Source organism: Prionailurus bengalensis, chromosome B4 (genome assembly GCF_016509475.1).
Source record: "Prionailurus bengalensis isolate Pbe53 chromosome B4, Fcat_Pben_1.1_paternal_pri, whole genome shotgun sequence".
Taxonomy (NCBI): domain Eukaryota; kingdom Metazoa; phylum Chordata; class Mammalia; order Carnivora; family Felidae; genus Prionailurus; species Prionailurus bengalensis.
In genome coordinates, this window is record NC_057358.1 from 24225884 (window position 1) to 24243530 (window position 17647).

The window sequence follows — 17647 nt, forward strand, 5'->3', positions numbered from 1 at the left end:
CCCTGAGGTTATTTGCACAGATGACAAAAGCTATGACCATCACTTCTTTCTAGACCATTCTAGGCCAGGATTCTCCAAAGAGCCTAACAGAAAAGAGTTCATCTGCATGTTTATCAAGGATGAAACTTGGTGGAGCTGGAATGTGTTCTTTTTAGAGGTTTTATCTACAGGCTCATTTTTAGATGAAGAAATTGACATTTACAGAGGTTCCGTGATGTGTCCATGTTTACACGGGTAATTAGTCTCTAGGATCAGAACTCAGCTCTCCTGACCATGCCACCTCACTCTTCCACACACATGACCTCTGTCTTGAAATTCAAAACCTACCAAAACTTGATGCTTTGTTTCCTCTGGATCAGCAGGTTAATCCTGCACCAAGAAATTAAATAAGGGCATGTTGGAAACCCTAGAAAATCGCACAAGATTGTTGACCATGGTCAACTGGTTTTTCTTTCTGTAATTCACCTGGTGGCCTGTTTCAGTTCTCTCCTGCATTAACCCCTTAACCCACTTCTTCCCCTCAATTACTGATGTATTAAACCAATAGAGAAAACCTCCAGTGAGATGCAAAGTGTACCTCAAAGGACAGTGCTCGATGGTGTGTACACAGTAGTAGGAAATTTGCAGAGAATTAAACTCCTTCATCCAATTTTTTTTAATTTTTTTTAGTTTATTTATTTTGAGAGAGTGAGAATGAGTAGGGGAGGGGCTGAGAGAGAGGTGGGGAGAGAGACAGAATCCCAAGCAGGCTCTGCACTGTCAGTGCAGAGCCCGACTCGGGACTCAATCACACAAACCGCGAGATCATGACCTGAGTCGAAATCAAGAGTCAGACGCTCAACCGACTGAGCCACCCAGGTGCCCCTCCTTCACCCAATTTTAAGATCAGCTTCCAATGTTTTTGTGAAGGTGAAAAAATGAAATATTTCCCTCTGTTTCTTGCCACTTCTGCTTTTAGCACCCAGAAAAATGCTGCTCCTCTTAAAATACCCCACTAACTTTTTTTTCTTTTTTAGTGATGGAGTTTTTGTGGGAGATTTCAGTGATCAGTGTTGAAAAGTAATCACTAAACTGAGAAAACAATGCTCAAATCTATACAAACGAATTGGTCTGGATTTGTGTCAGTCTACTTTAGGGTTCTGAGAAGGGTCCTGTGCATTGAGTCTGGGAATCTCTTTCTTCCCTGCACAGAACTGTCAAGTATCCACCAGGCTACTGAGGCATGGAAACTTTATGAAATACTAACCAGCACTTTCTCCCACTCGAAGGTACCATGTTCTCTGCTACAAGTGGAATGAAGAACCCCCAGTGAGCCCTGACACCTGTGCCACCATTTTGGAAAAAGCTGGTCTGGATAACTGGGCTCTTGGAAAAACGAAAGTAATGTTTGCATGTAATTTTCAAGGACAAATAATAATTGTAAATGTGTTGGATTTACTGAGAATTATAACATTTTCCCGTGCTTGAAAATATTATGGCTTTTTTATGTTACAGAAGCTCTAGCTTAAACTAGGGAATTAAGTTGCCAAATTCATAAAGGTTTTCTTCTTCAGCAGAATTAAACACTTTGTTGTCATAAAGGTTTCTTTTAAGAAATTCAAGAAAAGTTTCTCTTGAAGATTTATCCAAAAAAAAAGATGAAATTTAGAGTGAGTACATTTCATTTGTAGTAGTATTAAAAACATACTGAGATATATTCTCTTTTTTATCACCACAAATATAGTCTATAAATATTCAGAATGTGTTAATATATATTAATATCATATAATATATACAGAATATATTCTGTAGAAAATCATAATGATCTGAACAGGATCCTAATATTTTTTTCCTAATTCTCAAATCTGCTTCTGTTGTAAACTTCAAATTTATCTGGAGCAAAATATTTACCGTTGTTAGTAGACTTGCTGTAAGTGTTTGGCTATCACTGTGTTTATGTATTAGACTTGAGACCAGAGAGATTTTAGCTTATTTAATCACTTAGAGAATGAAGAAAAAAAATCATAACAGATTTTGCGTATGGAAGTAAGATAGGCTTAGAGAAAGGATGCATTAGGCTCCTCAGATAGCCTCAGATATCCCCATTACAAAATGGGGATAAGGAAATAAAGAGGGTTCCAGGCCTTAGGGGTACACTGAATATATCATTGGGGGGAGGATTGAGAAAAGAGTCAATCTAAAGAAAAGTCCTCAGAGACTGACCCTTCAAGAATAACCACTGTCAGCCATATTGACTGAAACAAACGTCCACATTAGTCGTGTCTAGGGGTGGAAGATATGGGAGAGAATTTTCATGTTTACAAAAGAAGCTGCTCCTTAACAATTTAAGGGGTTTTTAAAAATATTTATCTTAGACCGAGTGTCTTACATATTCAGTAATCCATATTTACTTCAGTAGTGAGCAAGGTGAAATTCTGAGCACTAAAAAAGATGTGTATCTTACTTATACCATTTTCTTTTAGATGATCACAAAGATGAATTTTGTCAGGCTGAAATCTCACGATTTATGGTCTGAAACACATGCCTAACTTCAAATGGAGTTTTAACTCGTAAAAAGGGCCTTTTACAATTCCAGTCCTACATGGTATTTCAGTAGCATTTTAAAGCTGTTTGTATTTTTCCACTTCACCTTTTCCAACTCATTAAGATGAATAAAAGTATTCAATACAGAAACATTTCTAATGCTGCACAAAAAAAAAAGTAATAAAAAAGATGACCTTTTTGAACAGACTGAATTTTAAATGAATTGTCAACAGTAGAATGGATTAAATAAATTAGCGTCCAGAGTCCCATAGCAATTAAAACTAAATTCCGTCAAACCCTGTAATGCTAACCTGCCTGTGGTGCCAAGCTTTCAAGCCATGGAGCTGCGAAGAGGGTTCTACCTTCAGTGTTACCAGTTCTTATGACTCAGCTGTTAAATTTGAATTTAAGTGACTTTCTTGGTGGATTCAATAAACTTTCTTTTAGGTGACTTTTATTAGTAAATGTATCCATGAAAAGAAAAAAAACATCTTCCTGTTTCCTGGCGGAGGTTGAAAACTCTTAAATGAGAATAACTCCAGGCCTGCAGGCCCTTCCGTTTCTTCAATCCATTTCGATTTTAGAATGATCGAAAGTCAGTCCTCCTTTCTCCGTGGGGGCCACTGAGTCTAGCAGGAATGTTGTTCTGTCTGGGGCCATCTCTCTGCCTCTGTCCCTCCACTGACAACATGAGAGGCCCTGAAGGACGGTGCCCTGCCTTATTTACCTTTGTATCCTCAGCAGATGAGTACATACAGCAGGTGTCAATAAACATTTGATGAGTGAATTGCTATAGCTGTAAGTGTCCTCTATCTTACAGCTAGATTTGTAAGACTTTTTAATTTGAAAAATACAGTTGTCTTTTTGAAAACATAAAAATCTAGCTTTGTTCACAGTATATGATGCTAAAACTTTGATACAAGAGCTGACCATCCTCCATTCTTATTGGCCCAGTCAACAAAACCTAGTTAACTGGCTGCAAATAACAGTATGATTGCTAAACAATATTTGTTCTCAAAGAGAGGTTTTCTTCAAGAATACAAATGTAAAATGTAGCAAAATCCAGGCCAAACAAGCAGAAGATAGTGATTTCCAAAATCTGAAAAAGATTTAGAATATAATCTGTTCTTCATAGCATATGACTATTTCGCATTGGTGTGCCCTAGTTTTATCTGTATTTTATTTTCACTCTTTTAAGGTGTTCCTTAAATATTATCATGTGGAACAGTTAAATTTAATGCGAAAGGAAGCCATTGACAAGCTTATTTTGATTCAAGCCTGTGTCAGAGGATTCTTGGATTCAAGGAGGTACCAAAAAATACAGGAGAAAAGAAAAGAGAGTGCTATAATAATACAGTCAGGTAATCACTCAGATGGTCTGACCGTGTAGCAAAACTTAATGTTATGTTCAGATATGGACATCTAATCTTATATTCAAACCCCCATTCTTATGTAGCTTTTGTATTCAATTCCAGACTCGGTTACGTTGATGCTTTCTCTATACTAAATCTAAATCTGATTGCTTTAGTGATTGACACTTTTAATATTTGAATGTTTTGTTCTAAATAAAATAATTTAATTTTTAAATTTTCTGTCAAGCATCAATGAAATACGATTGACCTCTTGTGCAAGATACAAGTGATTAAATTAGTTACAGATCTCAGGAATCATATTATTATAATCCATTGGACAATAACACTTTTCCTACTTTATTCCAAAGGTTACACTTGCCACAATGTTTGACCACTTGATTAAATCTCATTATGTTAAAGGGCATCCGTTTCTTTCTATTAACTGTAGGGAAATAATATTTATAATAATACTTTACACATTTTTATTAAAATGTATCAATAAACTTTAGATTTCACTTTCCATTTTTCAATAAGAAACTAAATTTAGAACCTGGTATGGTTCAGTAAAGCATCTTCCACAACGTGTTGAGTGGACTTCCATAGTAAAAACTATATTCTCCCGTGTAACCTGATATGCACACATACTACATGCAATGCACTCAGATATTTTCTGTTCTGGCTTATTCCACTTCATTTTTAGATGCTAGATTTGGCCCACTAATCCATTTTATGATCCACTATGATCTGCAGCCTGCCTTCTGAGGAGCACTGGCATGGTGGACAGCATAGCTGACTAACATTTGAGAGATTCCTGTTCCAGTCTCGGGTCTGTCAAATCGTAAGGGCTCATCTCTTCGGGGATTTTAAAGCCCTTAACTTCTCCCTGCAGCATCAAAATGCAAATCCCTAAAATTTGGGATCAGATTCTTTATCCACAGTTTCACAATTTATAAAACACTGAAGAAACGGTTTTTCACAACTCATCTGGCAGTGAAGCATGACCTAATATTTATAGTCCTTCATCACTCCTAGTAAAAATATTGGTTTTCTGGAGAAATATTTGTATTTTTGATTATGGAATGCTGCCCTGACATGGGGAATGTTATAGGATATGTGTTATTTGCTCTGAATTACCTTTATAAAATAAAAAAGTTTAAAGCTGAATTCTGAAATCTATATGGTTCCAAGGATAATTGGCCAAAAAGCCCAAAACATATTCTTAAATAATAGGGGCTTTCTCCTGTAAATAGCTGACGTAATTATTAGCAGATTTAAGCAAATGAATACAGTTGGTCTTTTTCAACAACTTAGCTAATCTCTTTCATTTTAGTTTCATCCCAGTACTGTCCTTAATGCAAAAGGCACTTTAATTATTTTCTTGCTATAGAAGAATCTTGTTGATGAACAATATTTTTAATGACCTGTCCTATTTGGGCTCTTTAATTTCATTTTCCTGACATTGGTTGTCAAAAAAAATTTGTTTCTATTCACTTAAGTAATGGCTTTTTCTTTATTCTGATTAATGCTACTCTGGACCTTGTATGTTTCAGCTGCAAGAGGACATCTAGTCAGGAAACAAAGAAAAGAAATTGTTAACACAAAAAACACAGCAGTAACAACTATTCAGACTCATGATCAGCAATTTGACTACAAGAAAAACTTTGAAAATAAAAGGTATATTGATGTTCATTTTTATACCATTTTGACATTATACATTTTTCAAATCTGTAAAGTCAAAATAAAGTTCACAGTCTTTCTTGTACCTAATCAGGCTCCTAATACCAGTGCATTAAATGTCAGTGAACACCCAGTGGCCACTCTTGTGTTCTTTATCCTATTTGGGAGTTCACTGGCATTTCACACTGATGACCACAGTTTCTTTCCATAGTTTTTTTTTCTTCCTAGGCTTCTGCTGGATTGCACTCTGCATTTCTGCTCCTAATTCTGAGTATCCTTTGCTAACTCCTCCTCCCGTCCCCATATTTAAATCCTCCTCCACATCTGAATATCATCTCTGAGCTTTCTCATTCATTCCCTTGGTGTTAATAATCAGTATACTGTAACTCCTAAGCCAGAATCCAATCTTCAAAGCATGACACTTTTCCCTTTCTTCTCTTGAGCCTCCATATCTATATTTCTAAGTGCTTATTAGCAGATCCACCTGAATGCATTTATACATAAAGCTGTACGGTAAGCTGTGAAGACATGTAGATAGATGAGACAAAATCCTGATCCTCAAATTGCCCATAGAAACATGGGAAGGAAATATAACCAATAAATATGTGATTCTAATAACACAAGTTAACTCTACTATAAAAATATGCAAATTGTGCAGTAGGGCATGGAAGATCTTGGTAGGGATTAGGGGAAGAGAAAGTATATAGATTTTGCCTCAGTGGTAAAGCTTGAATTGATCGAAAGAAGAAAGAGTGGTCTCCAGGGAAATGAAGATCATTCCAGCCCCAATCCCAGGACCCTTGTCTTTTTTTTTAAATCTATTGGGATTCAGTTGACCTATAACACTCTGTCACTTTCAGGTGTACAACATGAGGATTTGGTACACATATATATTGTGAAATAATTACCACAGTGGAGTTAGTTAACACACTTATCACCTCAATAATTACAACTCTGTGTGTGTATGTGTGTGGTGACAACATTTAAGAACACCTGTCTTAGCAACTCTTGAGTCTATAATACAGTACTGTTAACACTCACCATGCTGTATATTAGATCCCAAGAACTTACTCATCTTTTTAAAAATTTAAGTTTTATTGATGTGTAATTAACATACAAAATTACAAGATATTTGAAGTGTGCATCATGATGATCTGATATGCATCTGCATTGTGGAAAGATTCCCCCATCTAATTCATTTACCACGTCCATCACCTTACATAGTTCCTTTTTGTGCTTTTTTGGTGAGAACATTTAAATTCTACTCCTTTAGCAAAATTCAGTTATACAAAACCATGTGTAGTCCCATGTTTTATATGAGATCCTCAGTCCTACCTATTCCTCTAATGGCTGGAAGGCTGTATCCTTTTTCCAGCCTCTCCCTCCTATTTCTTCTACCTCCCCCTCAAAACTACAACTGTCCATTTGTGTGGGTTTGACTTTCTCTTTTCTTTTTCAGATTCCACACATAAGTCATACTATGCAGTATTTGTCTTCCTCGGTCTGATTTCTTGCGTCCATGTTGTCACAAATGGCAGGATTTCTTCTCTCTTGTGGCTGAATGATACTCCATTGAATATGTATACCATATCTTCTTTATCCATTCATCCTTTAATGGTCACTTAGGTTATTTCTGTGTCTTGACTGTTGCGAATGATACTGCAATGAACATTGAAGTGCAGATAGCTCTTTGAGATCATTGCTTTGTTTTTTGATTGGGGGGGCAGGGGGAGGGGGATGTACAACCAGAAGTAGGATTGCTGGATCATATGGTAGTGCTATTTTTAGTTTTTGAGGAACCTCCATATCATTTTCCAAACTGGCAGCAATTTACATTCCCACCAACACAGCATTCTCAGTACATAAGGATTCTCTTTTCTTCACATCTTCACCAATGCTTGTTTTCTCTTGTCTTTTGTGATGATAGCCATTCTAACAGGTGTGAAGTGATACCTCATCATGGTTTGGATTTGCATTTCCAAATGTTGAGGCCCTTTTCATGTACCTGTTAGTCATTTTTTCATCTCCTTTAAAAATGCTTGTTCACATCCTCTGCCCATTTTTAAGTCAGGTTGTTCATTGTTTTGCTATTAAGTAGTATGAGTTCTTCATATATTTTTGGATATTAACCCTTTGTCACATCTGTGAGTTGCAAATATTTTCTCCCATTGCGTAGGTTGCCTTTTCATTTTATTGATGGTTTCCTTTGCTGTACAGAAGCTTTTTCATTTTACGTAGTCGCACTAGTTTATTTTTGCTTTTGTTGCTTTTGCTTTCAGTATCAAATCCAAAAAACAAAAAAACAAAAACAAAAATATTGCCAAACCAAAGTCAAGGAGCTTGCCACCTATATTTTCTCCTCAGAGTTTTATGATTTCAGGTCTTATATCCAAGTCTTTAAATTCATTTTGAGTTGATTTTTGTATGTAGTGTAAGATAGGAATCCGGTTTAAATATTTTGCATGTGTCTGTCTAATTTTCCCAAAACCATTTATTGAAGAGACTATTCCACCTCCATTGTATATTCTTGGTTCTCCTGTCCTGAATTAATTGGCCATAAATGTGTGTGTTTATTTTGGGCTCTCTATTCTGTTCCATTGATCTGTGAGTTTGTTTTTATGCAGATTCCACTCTGTTTTGATTACTATAGCTCTGTGGTAGTTTGCTTATCTTTTTCTCATTAATTATACTTTGATTAGTATAGACATTCTCTGGGGTGTTATGAAGGTATTCAAAATACTAGCATAGCCATTCGTTAAAATTATGGGTTCTTGGTATCCTGCCTCCTTCTCTGGTCCCTGGCAAAATAACAGAGATTCTATTATGCCTCCTGTATAAACCTGAAGATGCTGTTATAGGCCTAGGAAGTGGCCAGTGGAATTAGATAAATTGAATTCCAGTAACTTTTTCCAAGTTTGACTCCAAGACAAATCCTTCTGTATGAACAGATTGCAAAGGACCAAAAATTTCCTGTGGATTTCCTAAGCCAAAATGGAAAGTTTTGAAAACTCCCCAAGTAGCATGTCAGGGTATCAGGTCATGACTTTTTCACTGTACTGTAACACACTTTTCATGGCCATATTGCTCTTGTGAGGGTTTTGTCCTCACCAAAAGAAAAAAAAAAGTGAAAAAGAAGCTTATGTGGCTTAAAAAAAAAACTAGAGAAAATGTTATCTTTAAGGAAAATCATTTTGGGAGGATATTGGTAAAGTAACAACTGTGACATTTTGGTCAACATATTATATGATCATGAACCGTAGCAAGGACACTGCTTCCCTTTAATTTTGTAACATATTTACTGTGATCACCAGAGCTCGAGGGAGCTTATTAAATACAGCACATTAGCCTAGTGAACATACCCTGCTTACTAGTCTCAAATTTTGATATATTTTCCACAACCTCTCCTCACCGTAGGTACTTTCTTTAGAAAAAGACATGTTTTGAAGTGATTAAATTCCTAGGGTTTTGATGCCTCATTAAGTGAAAATATGCTAGGATAGTTCTCATTCTAAATTGAAACTGGTTTCGTCATTATTAGAGCAGCTACCACAGTTGTTGCTAGAGAGAACATGTGGGAAACATTTGATTAACGTGACTTGAGAAGTTTTTATTCGGAGGTTTTTTTGGTTTTTGTTTTTTGGGTTTTTTTGTTTGTTTTTCGTTTTTTTTGCCCCTGTTACTGTTCTCCCAACACTATACAGGTAAATAAGGTCCAGTTTAATATCATATATTCAGATGCAGTATGTTTTACACAGGGAATCTTTTGTGAAGAAACAGACAGAAAATGTGGTCCCTGCTAACGAAACAGTCATTCCAGCTCCAAATAATAAAGGAAGTACATCTGCAGTGAAGACTTCTACTTTCAGAGTTGAAGGGGAAGCCATGATTGCTGTTGAAAGTAACAACAGAGGACATCAGACTCAGAAAAAAATGAATAACACGTATGGAGAAGAGGCTAAGCAGGAAGTGTATCTGGTGGGGGACCCTTGGACAGAAGGAGAGCCTAAGAAGAAATACGCGAAAGACCTGGAAGAGAATAGTAAGGTAAGGAGAGTGGAGGAGAACACTGTGCTCCAGAATTACTACCAGAGGTATGCAGAGGAAAGGAATTTTGAAGAATCAAAAGTAGCATATCTAGAAAGGAAGGCCATCTCGGAAAGGCCAAGCTACCCAGGACTTTGGGTGGTGGAGAATGAGACAAAGCAACCTTCTTTAACAAAAAGTTTGGAACCCAGTCTTAGCCAAAGGTCGGTTCATCAAAATGGAGATAGCAAGGAAAAAGAAAAGAAGACATCTGTAGTTCCCCAGAATGCACCAGTGTGCAGCCATCAGAGAAGCCATTTGACGCCTGGGTCGGTCAGAGAGAGGCCAGCCCAAGCCAGCATGCACGCCCAGGAGGAAGATAGAGCAGCAGTGTTCATTCAGAGCAAATACCGGGGCTACAAGAGAAAGCAGCAATTACAGAAGGACAGGATGTCTTCTTTTCAAAGTCAAAAGGTTGTTTCAAAACCAACAGAAGTAGCAACAAATACCCATGATTTGTACTCCTATCCCACAAAACATGAGGAATCCTGTAATATCAGGACAAAGAATGATAGAGACTCAAAGGCAGTTTTAGAGAACGAAGCATGTGATTTGGCAATCTTTTCAAAACAGGTATGTAAACAAACAGATTTATTTACTAGTAGAAATCTCTGGGAACTACACAGTAACTGAAGTAAATGTACCATTAATTAATAATTATTAATAATTGTTTCATCTCTTTTTATGAGGCTGCAACCCTCGTTAATGAATGTCTCAAAGGTTTTGCTATTCAAATAGCCATAAATTTTTAAGACGATGTGCTGTTAGAAGTAGTATAAAATACGATGGAAACCTTCTGTAGTCAAGAGACGAGTCATTGGTTTATGCAGCTTACTAAAATGTTGACATTGGACAATGCAGATTTCCTTCTCTGAGATCTTTCACTAGAGTTTAAAAGAAAAAGAAACAGAAAAAAAGTGTTATAAATCCTCTAAAATCTATGCTTTTTCTGCCCCAGATTTTAAGAAGACATAATGAGGTGTCAAAATTAGGCATGTAGCCATACTCAGGCATACATGCAATGAAGGTAGAAATCTACGTGTTACATCGTGACAATAAGAAACCGCAAAGAACAATTCCCTCTTGGAGTATATCGTGTGCCAAGAGTAGGCATGTTTTGGCTGTTTCTAGAAGGGGGCAGTTGGCTTTAGCGCTTCTCATGGGTGTGCATGGAACACTGATTACTTAGTATTATGGAGGGAGAGACCACAGGGAGCTGCTGCTGGAAATGCCAATCCCAGGTCTTGCCTTCTCTGTAGGTGTTTGATCTTAAGAGAATCACTTTATGTGTGACCTTAAGAAAATCACCTTTATTTTTCTCTTATGTAAAGTGAAGGATTTTAACTAGATGACCTCTCTCAAATGCATATTGTAAGTTAATATGCATCACCAGGGTAATCAATAGTATATACAATCATTGAAGAAATATCATTACAGGTTAGTTCAAAGAGGGATTGCCTAATACTTTTGGGTCCCCAAACTCTGCTCTTTGTCTCTGACAGTGACTGAGTCCATGCAAAAGCACAGTAGCCACTCTTGGGCACCACTTTCATGTTATAGGTGTGGCCTAAACATCTCCAACTTGTAGCTTTTAGTAGAGATCTGCCAGCCCTTTCCTGTTCTTTTTTTTTTTTTTTAAGCACATGGACATAGAGAGTTTAATATGCATGCAGTCCTTCCTTTCTTTGGTGCATACTTTGCTTACTCTAAAGACCAAACTGGGGATTGGAAACCTGACCTGCTACGGATCAGGGACATTGAGGAGATGCAGAATTACTAAATCATCTCCATAGAGCTGGATAATAATGCCGTGGAAGTAGATTCAGCACTCCAGGGGGACAAAGCTAGAGGTGGAAAAGCAGGAGCTCCACATACAGCCCAGCAGTACAGCGATGTCCACAGGGTCAGGATGCAGACCAGAGAGAGGCAGAGGAGCTGGATGGAAAGAGAGGAGCCAGAGGAGAGGAGCCCTGACTTGAGGCTAAGAACACCGGAAAGGAAAGGAGGGGGTTAACACAACCAAAGGCAACCAAAGGCTTCTGTGCGCTAAAAGCAGAAAGGCAATTGCTACAGAATGGTACAGACAGAAGCCAGATCTCAGAGACCCCAGGGAGGAGTGATCAGGACAGAATGCCTCATGTAGCATGACACGTTTGGCAGTTTGTAAATGGAAAGTGTGAGATGAGCAAGTTGCACCAAGGGGGAGGCTTGGTCAAGTGAGGACTTTTTCGGACCTTGGGTTTTCAGACATGGTTCAAGGTAGGTTCTGAAGAAGTGCGTGAGAGTCCCGGGGACAGTCGATCAGGAATTTACCAGATCCTGGTGTACATGTGCAGCCCTCTGAATTCTTTTCCTTGATTTAATCTGACACATGACCTTCTTTTTAGATATCAAAGTTATCTGAAGAATATTTCATTCTGCAGAAAAAACTGAATGAAATGATTTTGTCACAGCAACTGAAGCCTCTTTATCTGGGTGTCTATCCTCATAAGCCAATTAATAGACGAGTTTCTTCTCAGCAGTGCCTCTCAGGTAAAAATCAGTAGTTAGAACTTCCTGAAGGGAAACATAGTGCCAGATACTCTATTTGTTTATTAGTTTCTGACCTTTATTCTATGTCAGGTTTGAGGTAACTATGTTCTAACTGTTTGGGGGAGAACCTTCTCTTCATTCCATTTCTCATGTGTAGATAAAAACTTTTCCAGAATGTTCCACACACATTCTACTTTCTCTGACTTCATTCTCCCCTCTTTTCTTTTTTCTTTTTTTTCCCCCCTTCATATACACTTTAACTAGAACTTTTCAAATGACACCAGAAGGAAATAGAGATGGAGTTTGGAGGAGTGGGCAGAATGCAGGTTTGATGAGAGGGAGCAAAAAAGTAAATATCTATTCCTTTGTCAACATCTGCAACCTTAAGTAGACTATGGGAGGTTCAAATCTCCATTCATATGACAAACCCAAATGCATTATTATATTTTTCTTCTGATCAACTGTGTCACAGACTCCCCCCATTTCGCTAAACTGGTAGGGGATTCAAACTCAGTATTTATCAGGCCTTCCCCTCTCCAGGGCTGTGCAAAGACCCTGCGGTCTTATACATCCACCAAAGGACCAGGTAGAGCCTGAGCCTGTGGTCACTAGTTATTTGCCTACACGGTTACTGTTGGGACACCCATCTCCTCGCTGGCATCATGACCCCTTCAAGTCAGGAGCTGTGCTGTTCCCATACCCTCAGCAGGTACCTGGAAGCTGTCAAGTCGGGAGTCTCACCTGGCCCATACATGCTTCAGGTAGCCATCCATTCTGCAGCCTTATAACCTCCCCCAGAAGCAGCCACTGATGGCCCTGCTGACATCTGTCTGGGAGAATATTTATTTTCCCTGACTTTTCTTGGAGGCCTCCTGCTCTCTCGCCATCCCTACCAAGACACCTGGCATCACCTCTGCAATGACTTTGGTGTTGCCAAAGACCAGAAATCCTGCTAACCTCATGCAGCTTCTGCAAAAACCCCTTAGGCAGGAAATTACTAAGATGAGCCTGACTATTTGATATGGGAGGAAGAGAAAATATGTTCATGTTCCAGTCAGTTGTCCTGCCACATTATTTTCAAGTCTATAGTTGTAGTGAAGCTTTGAAAACAAAAATGGCTCTCTGTATTTAAGAGTCTATTATGGTTTACCTCCCTCTCTGTAATGTATTTTTTCTTCCCTTCCCCTATGGTCTTCTGTTAAGTTTCTCGAATTCCACATATGAGTAAAAACATGATATCTGTCTTTTTTCGACTGGCTTATTTCACTTAGCATAATACCCTCTGGTTCCATCCGTGTTGTTGCAAATGGCAAGATTTAATTCTTTTTCATTGCCAAATAATATTCCATTATATGTATATATGTATGTGTTTCTGTATATAGAGAGACACATACATACACACACACACACACACACACACACACACACACACACACCACATCTTCTTTATCCATTCATCAGTTGATAGACATTTGGGCTCTTTCCTTAACTTGGCTATTGTTGATAGCACTGCTATAAATATTGGGGTGCATGTGTCCCTACAAATCAGCACTCCTGTATCCCTTGGATAAATTCCTAGTAGTGCTATTGCTGGGTCATAGGATAATTCTAGTTTTAACTTTTTGAGGAACCTCCACACTGTTTTCCAGAGTGGCTGTACCAGTTTGTATTCCCACCAACAGTGCAAGAGGATTCCACTTTCTCTACATTGTCTCTGACATCTGTTGTTTCCTGAGTTGTCAATTTTAGCCACTCTGACCAGTGTAAGGTGGTATCTCATTGTGGTTTTGACTTGTATTTCCCTGATGATGAGTCATGTTGTACCTTTTTTCATGTGTTGGTTGGCCATCTGGATATCTTCTTTGGAGAAGTGACTGTTCATGTCTTCTACCCGTTTCTTCACTGGATTATTTGTTTTTCAGGTGTTAAGTTTGGTAAGTTCTTTATAGATTTTTGATACCATAATAGACTCTTAGATACAGAGAACAAACTGAGGGTTGATGGAGGTGAGGGGTTGGGGGGTGGGAGAAATGGGTGATGGGCATTGAGGAGGGCACTTGTTGGGATGAGCACTGGGTTTTGTTATGTAAGTGATGAATCATAGAAATCTACTCCTGAAGCCAAGACTACACTGTGTACACTATATGTTAGTTAATGTGACAATAAATTATCCACACACAAAAAAAGTGGCTCTCTTGCCCTTTCTACCACCACTGCTCTCAGGCCCTGGCCCAGAACCTCTTGATGTTAAGAAGCAGCTTCACAAGTCAGAGCCCAGATGCCCATCAGTTTGACAGCCTCCTGTGACCCAGGCCCACATGGCCTGCTGACAGTTGGAAGCAGAGGGGAAAGGTGGGGACTTCAGCTTCCCTCTTGGTTATATGTGCCGCAGCCCTGGTAAATGTGGGGCAGTGAGATATTGGTGGTGCAGGGAAGCCAGGGAAACCAGGCAGTGTCCCTGAGTAAGCAGCTCAGCCCTGTCCTTAAAGGGAAAGGAGGAGTGGGGGAGGGGTTGCAGCTTCCTACGAAGCTCTGAGCTGTGTGTGTGTGTGTGTGTGTGTGTGTGTGTGTGTGTGTGACATCTTTATTCATCTGTTGATGGACATTTAGGTTGTTTTCATATCTTGGCTATTGTGAACAATGCTGCAGTGAACATGGGAACACAGATACCTATTTGAGGTATTTATTTCACTTCCTTTGGATATGTATCCAAAGGGGGATTGCTGGATCATATGGTAGTTCTACTTTTCATTTTTTGAGGTACCTCCATATTGTTTTCTGTAGTGGCTGTACCAATTTACATTTTCACCAACAATGTACAAAAGTTCCCTTTCTCCACATCCTAGCCATGTGTGTTTCTCTTGCCTTTTTAATAATACCCATCCTAACAGATGTTGAAGTAAAATCTCATTGTGATTTTGATTTGCGTTTTCTGGATGCTTAGTGATATTGAACACCTTTTCAAATACTATTGGCCATTTGTATGTCTTCTTTGGAAAAATGTCACTTCAGGTCATTTGTCTGTTTTTAAATTGGGGTGGCTTGGTGTTTTGCTTGAGTTGTGTGAGTTCCCTGTATATATTTGTGGATATTAACTCTTTATCTGATATTAACTCCTTATCTGATGCATGGTTTTCAAATACTTTCTCCTATTCCATACATTGCCTTTTAATTTTGTTAATGGTTTCCTTTGCTGTAGTGAAGCTTTTTTGATATACTTTCCTGTGCTTTTGTTATCATGTCCAAAAATTTACTGCCAAAGCCAATGTCAAAGAGCTTTTCCCTATGTTGTATTCTAGGATTTTTATGGATTCAGGTTTTATGCTTAAGTCTTTAATCCATTTTGAGCTGAATTTTTGTGTGATGCAAGATGAGTCCAGTTTCATCTTTTTGTATGTGGATATCCAGCTTCTCCAGCACCATTTGTTGAAGATATTGCCTTTTCCCTTTTGTGTATTCAGGTGCCCATATCAAAACATATATGCTTGGGTTCATTTCTGGTTTCTCTGTTCTGTTCCATTGGTCTAGGTGCCTGTTTTTATGCCAATATCATACTCTTTTTGATTACTATAACTTTATAATACAGCTTGAAATTAGGAAGTATAATGCTTCCAATTCTGTTTTTCTTCCTCAAAATTGCTTTGTCAGGGACTTTGAAGAGACCTAAATGATTAGAATATGATTAGAAAGTCGAATTAGTTCACTTTATTCTTCAATCTGACATTTTTTATTTTTTTATTTTTTTTAATATGAAATTTATTGTCAAACTGGTTTCCATACAACACCCAGTGCTCATCCCAAAAGGTGCTCTCCTCAATGCCCATCACCCATCCCCCATCTACCCTCAGTTAATTCTCAGTTTTTAAGAGTCTCTATGCCTTGGCTCTCTCCCTCTCTAACCTCTTTTTTTTTTTCTTCCCCTCCCCCATGGATTTCTGTTAAGTTTCTCAGGATCCACATAAGAGTGAAAACATATGGTATCTGTCTTTCTCTGTATAGCTTATTTCACTTAGCATAACACTCTCCAGTTCCATCCACATTGCTACAAAAGGCCATATTTCATTCTTTCTCATTGCCATGTAGTATTCTATTGTGTATATAAACCACAATTTCTTTATCCATTCATCAATTAATGGACATTTAGGCTCTTTCCATAATTTGGCTATTGTTGAGAGTGTTGCTATAAACATTGGGGTACAAGTGCCCCTATGCATCAGCACTCCTGTATCCCTTCGGTAAATTCCTAGCAGTGCTATTGCTGGGTCATAGGGTAGGTCTATTTTTAATTTTTTGAGGAACCTCCACACTGTTTTCCAGAGTGGCCGCACCAGTTTGCATTCCCACCAACAGTGCAAGAAGGTTCCCGTTTCTCCACATCCTCTCCAGCATCTATAGTCTCCTGATTTGTTCATTTTGGCCACTCTGACTGGCGTGAGATGATATCTGAGTGTGGTTTTGATTTGTATTTCCCTGATGAGGAGCAATGTTGAGCATCTTTTCATGTGCCTGTTTGCCATCTGGATGTCTTCTTTAGAGAACTGTCTATTTATGTTTTCTGCCCATTTCTTCACTGGATTATTTGTTTTTAAATGGGCCTAACAAAAATATCAGAGATAAATTTTTAGCTTCTAGGGGGAGAATTGTTATTCAGTGACATTTCTTTGACCCAAGGTTTAGAGGGAGTGCTTTTTGTTCTGAACACATGTAGAGAGGTTACATATTATACTCCACTGCTTTAAGGCTAACTTGGCAAACATCTGAGTTGTCCTGTGTCCCTGAGAGTAGCAGAGGAAGAGACTGCAAGAGAGCATGAAGTGGCCTGAGGACCGAGAGGATCTGGGTGGACCTGACAACCCAGAACCAAGGAGAAAGGGAGGACATTGGCAGAAGTAGTAGATGCCAGTGACCAGAGACTAGATAGCAGTCACTCTCAGCAGATGCTGATGAAAATCTGGGAATAACTACAGAGCAGATGGACTATTTTCATTGACACCGTGAAGCTGTATAAGTCTGCCAACCCCAACCTAGATGTGACCCGGGGAGAAAAGAGGAGTGTCAGAAACCTAAAATTACTAAGTTTACTCATAAGACATTAAGAAAATTGAAAGAGACTGAGTTTAACTAGGACTCGTTAAAAATAACGTTAACAGTAGAAGGGCACCTGGGTGACTCAGTCAGTTAAGCGTCTGACACTTGGTTTCAGCTCACAATCTCACAGTTCGTGGAATTGAGCCCCACATCAGACTCCATACTATCAGCTTCAGAGTCCCTCTCTCCCTCTTTCTATACCCCAACCCTGCTTGCACACTCACACATACTCTTTCTAAAAATAAATAAACTTATAAAAAAAATAATGTAACAGTAGAAAATGGAAACGAACACCAAGAGGTAAAAATTAAGTCTGGTTTTAAGAAACTCAGGTTACATTTTTGTACATCTGAATTGTTGTACAGTGGATACTCAACCCTGCTATAGACAAC

At 38.4% G+C, this 17647-nt stretch overlaps 1 protein-coding gene across 1 annotated transcript in view; it reads left to right on the top strand.

The window, feature by feature from the left end:
* Positions 1–17647, top strand: part of MYO3A (myosin IIIA) — a 229856-nt gene that overhangs the window by 180128 nt on the left and 32081 nt on the right. The window contains exons 25-29 of the mRNA XM_043564326.1: positions 1269–1380; positions 3722–3884; positions 5426–5549; positions 9308–10208; positions 12023–12167. Of these exons, the coding sequence (XP_043420261.1) occupies positions 1269–1380; positions 3722–3884; positions 5426–5549; positions 9308–10208; positions 12023–12167 (1445 nt within the window). The remainder of the gene's footprint in view (positions 1–1268; positions 1381–3721; positions 3885–5425; positions 5550–9307; positions 10209–12022; positions 12168–17647) is intronic.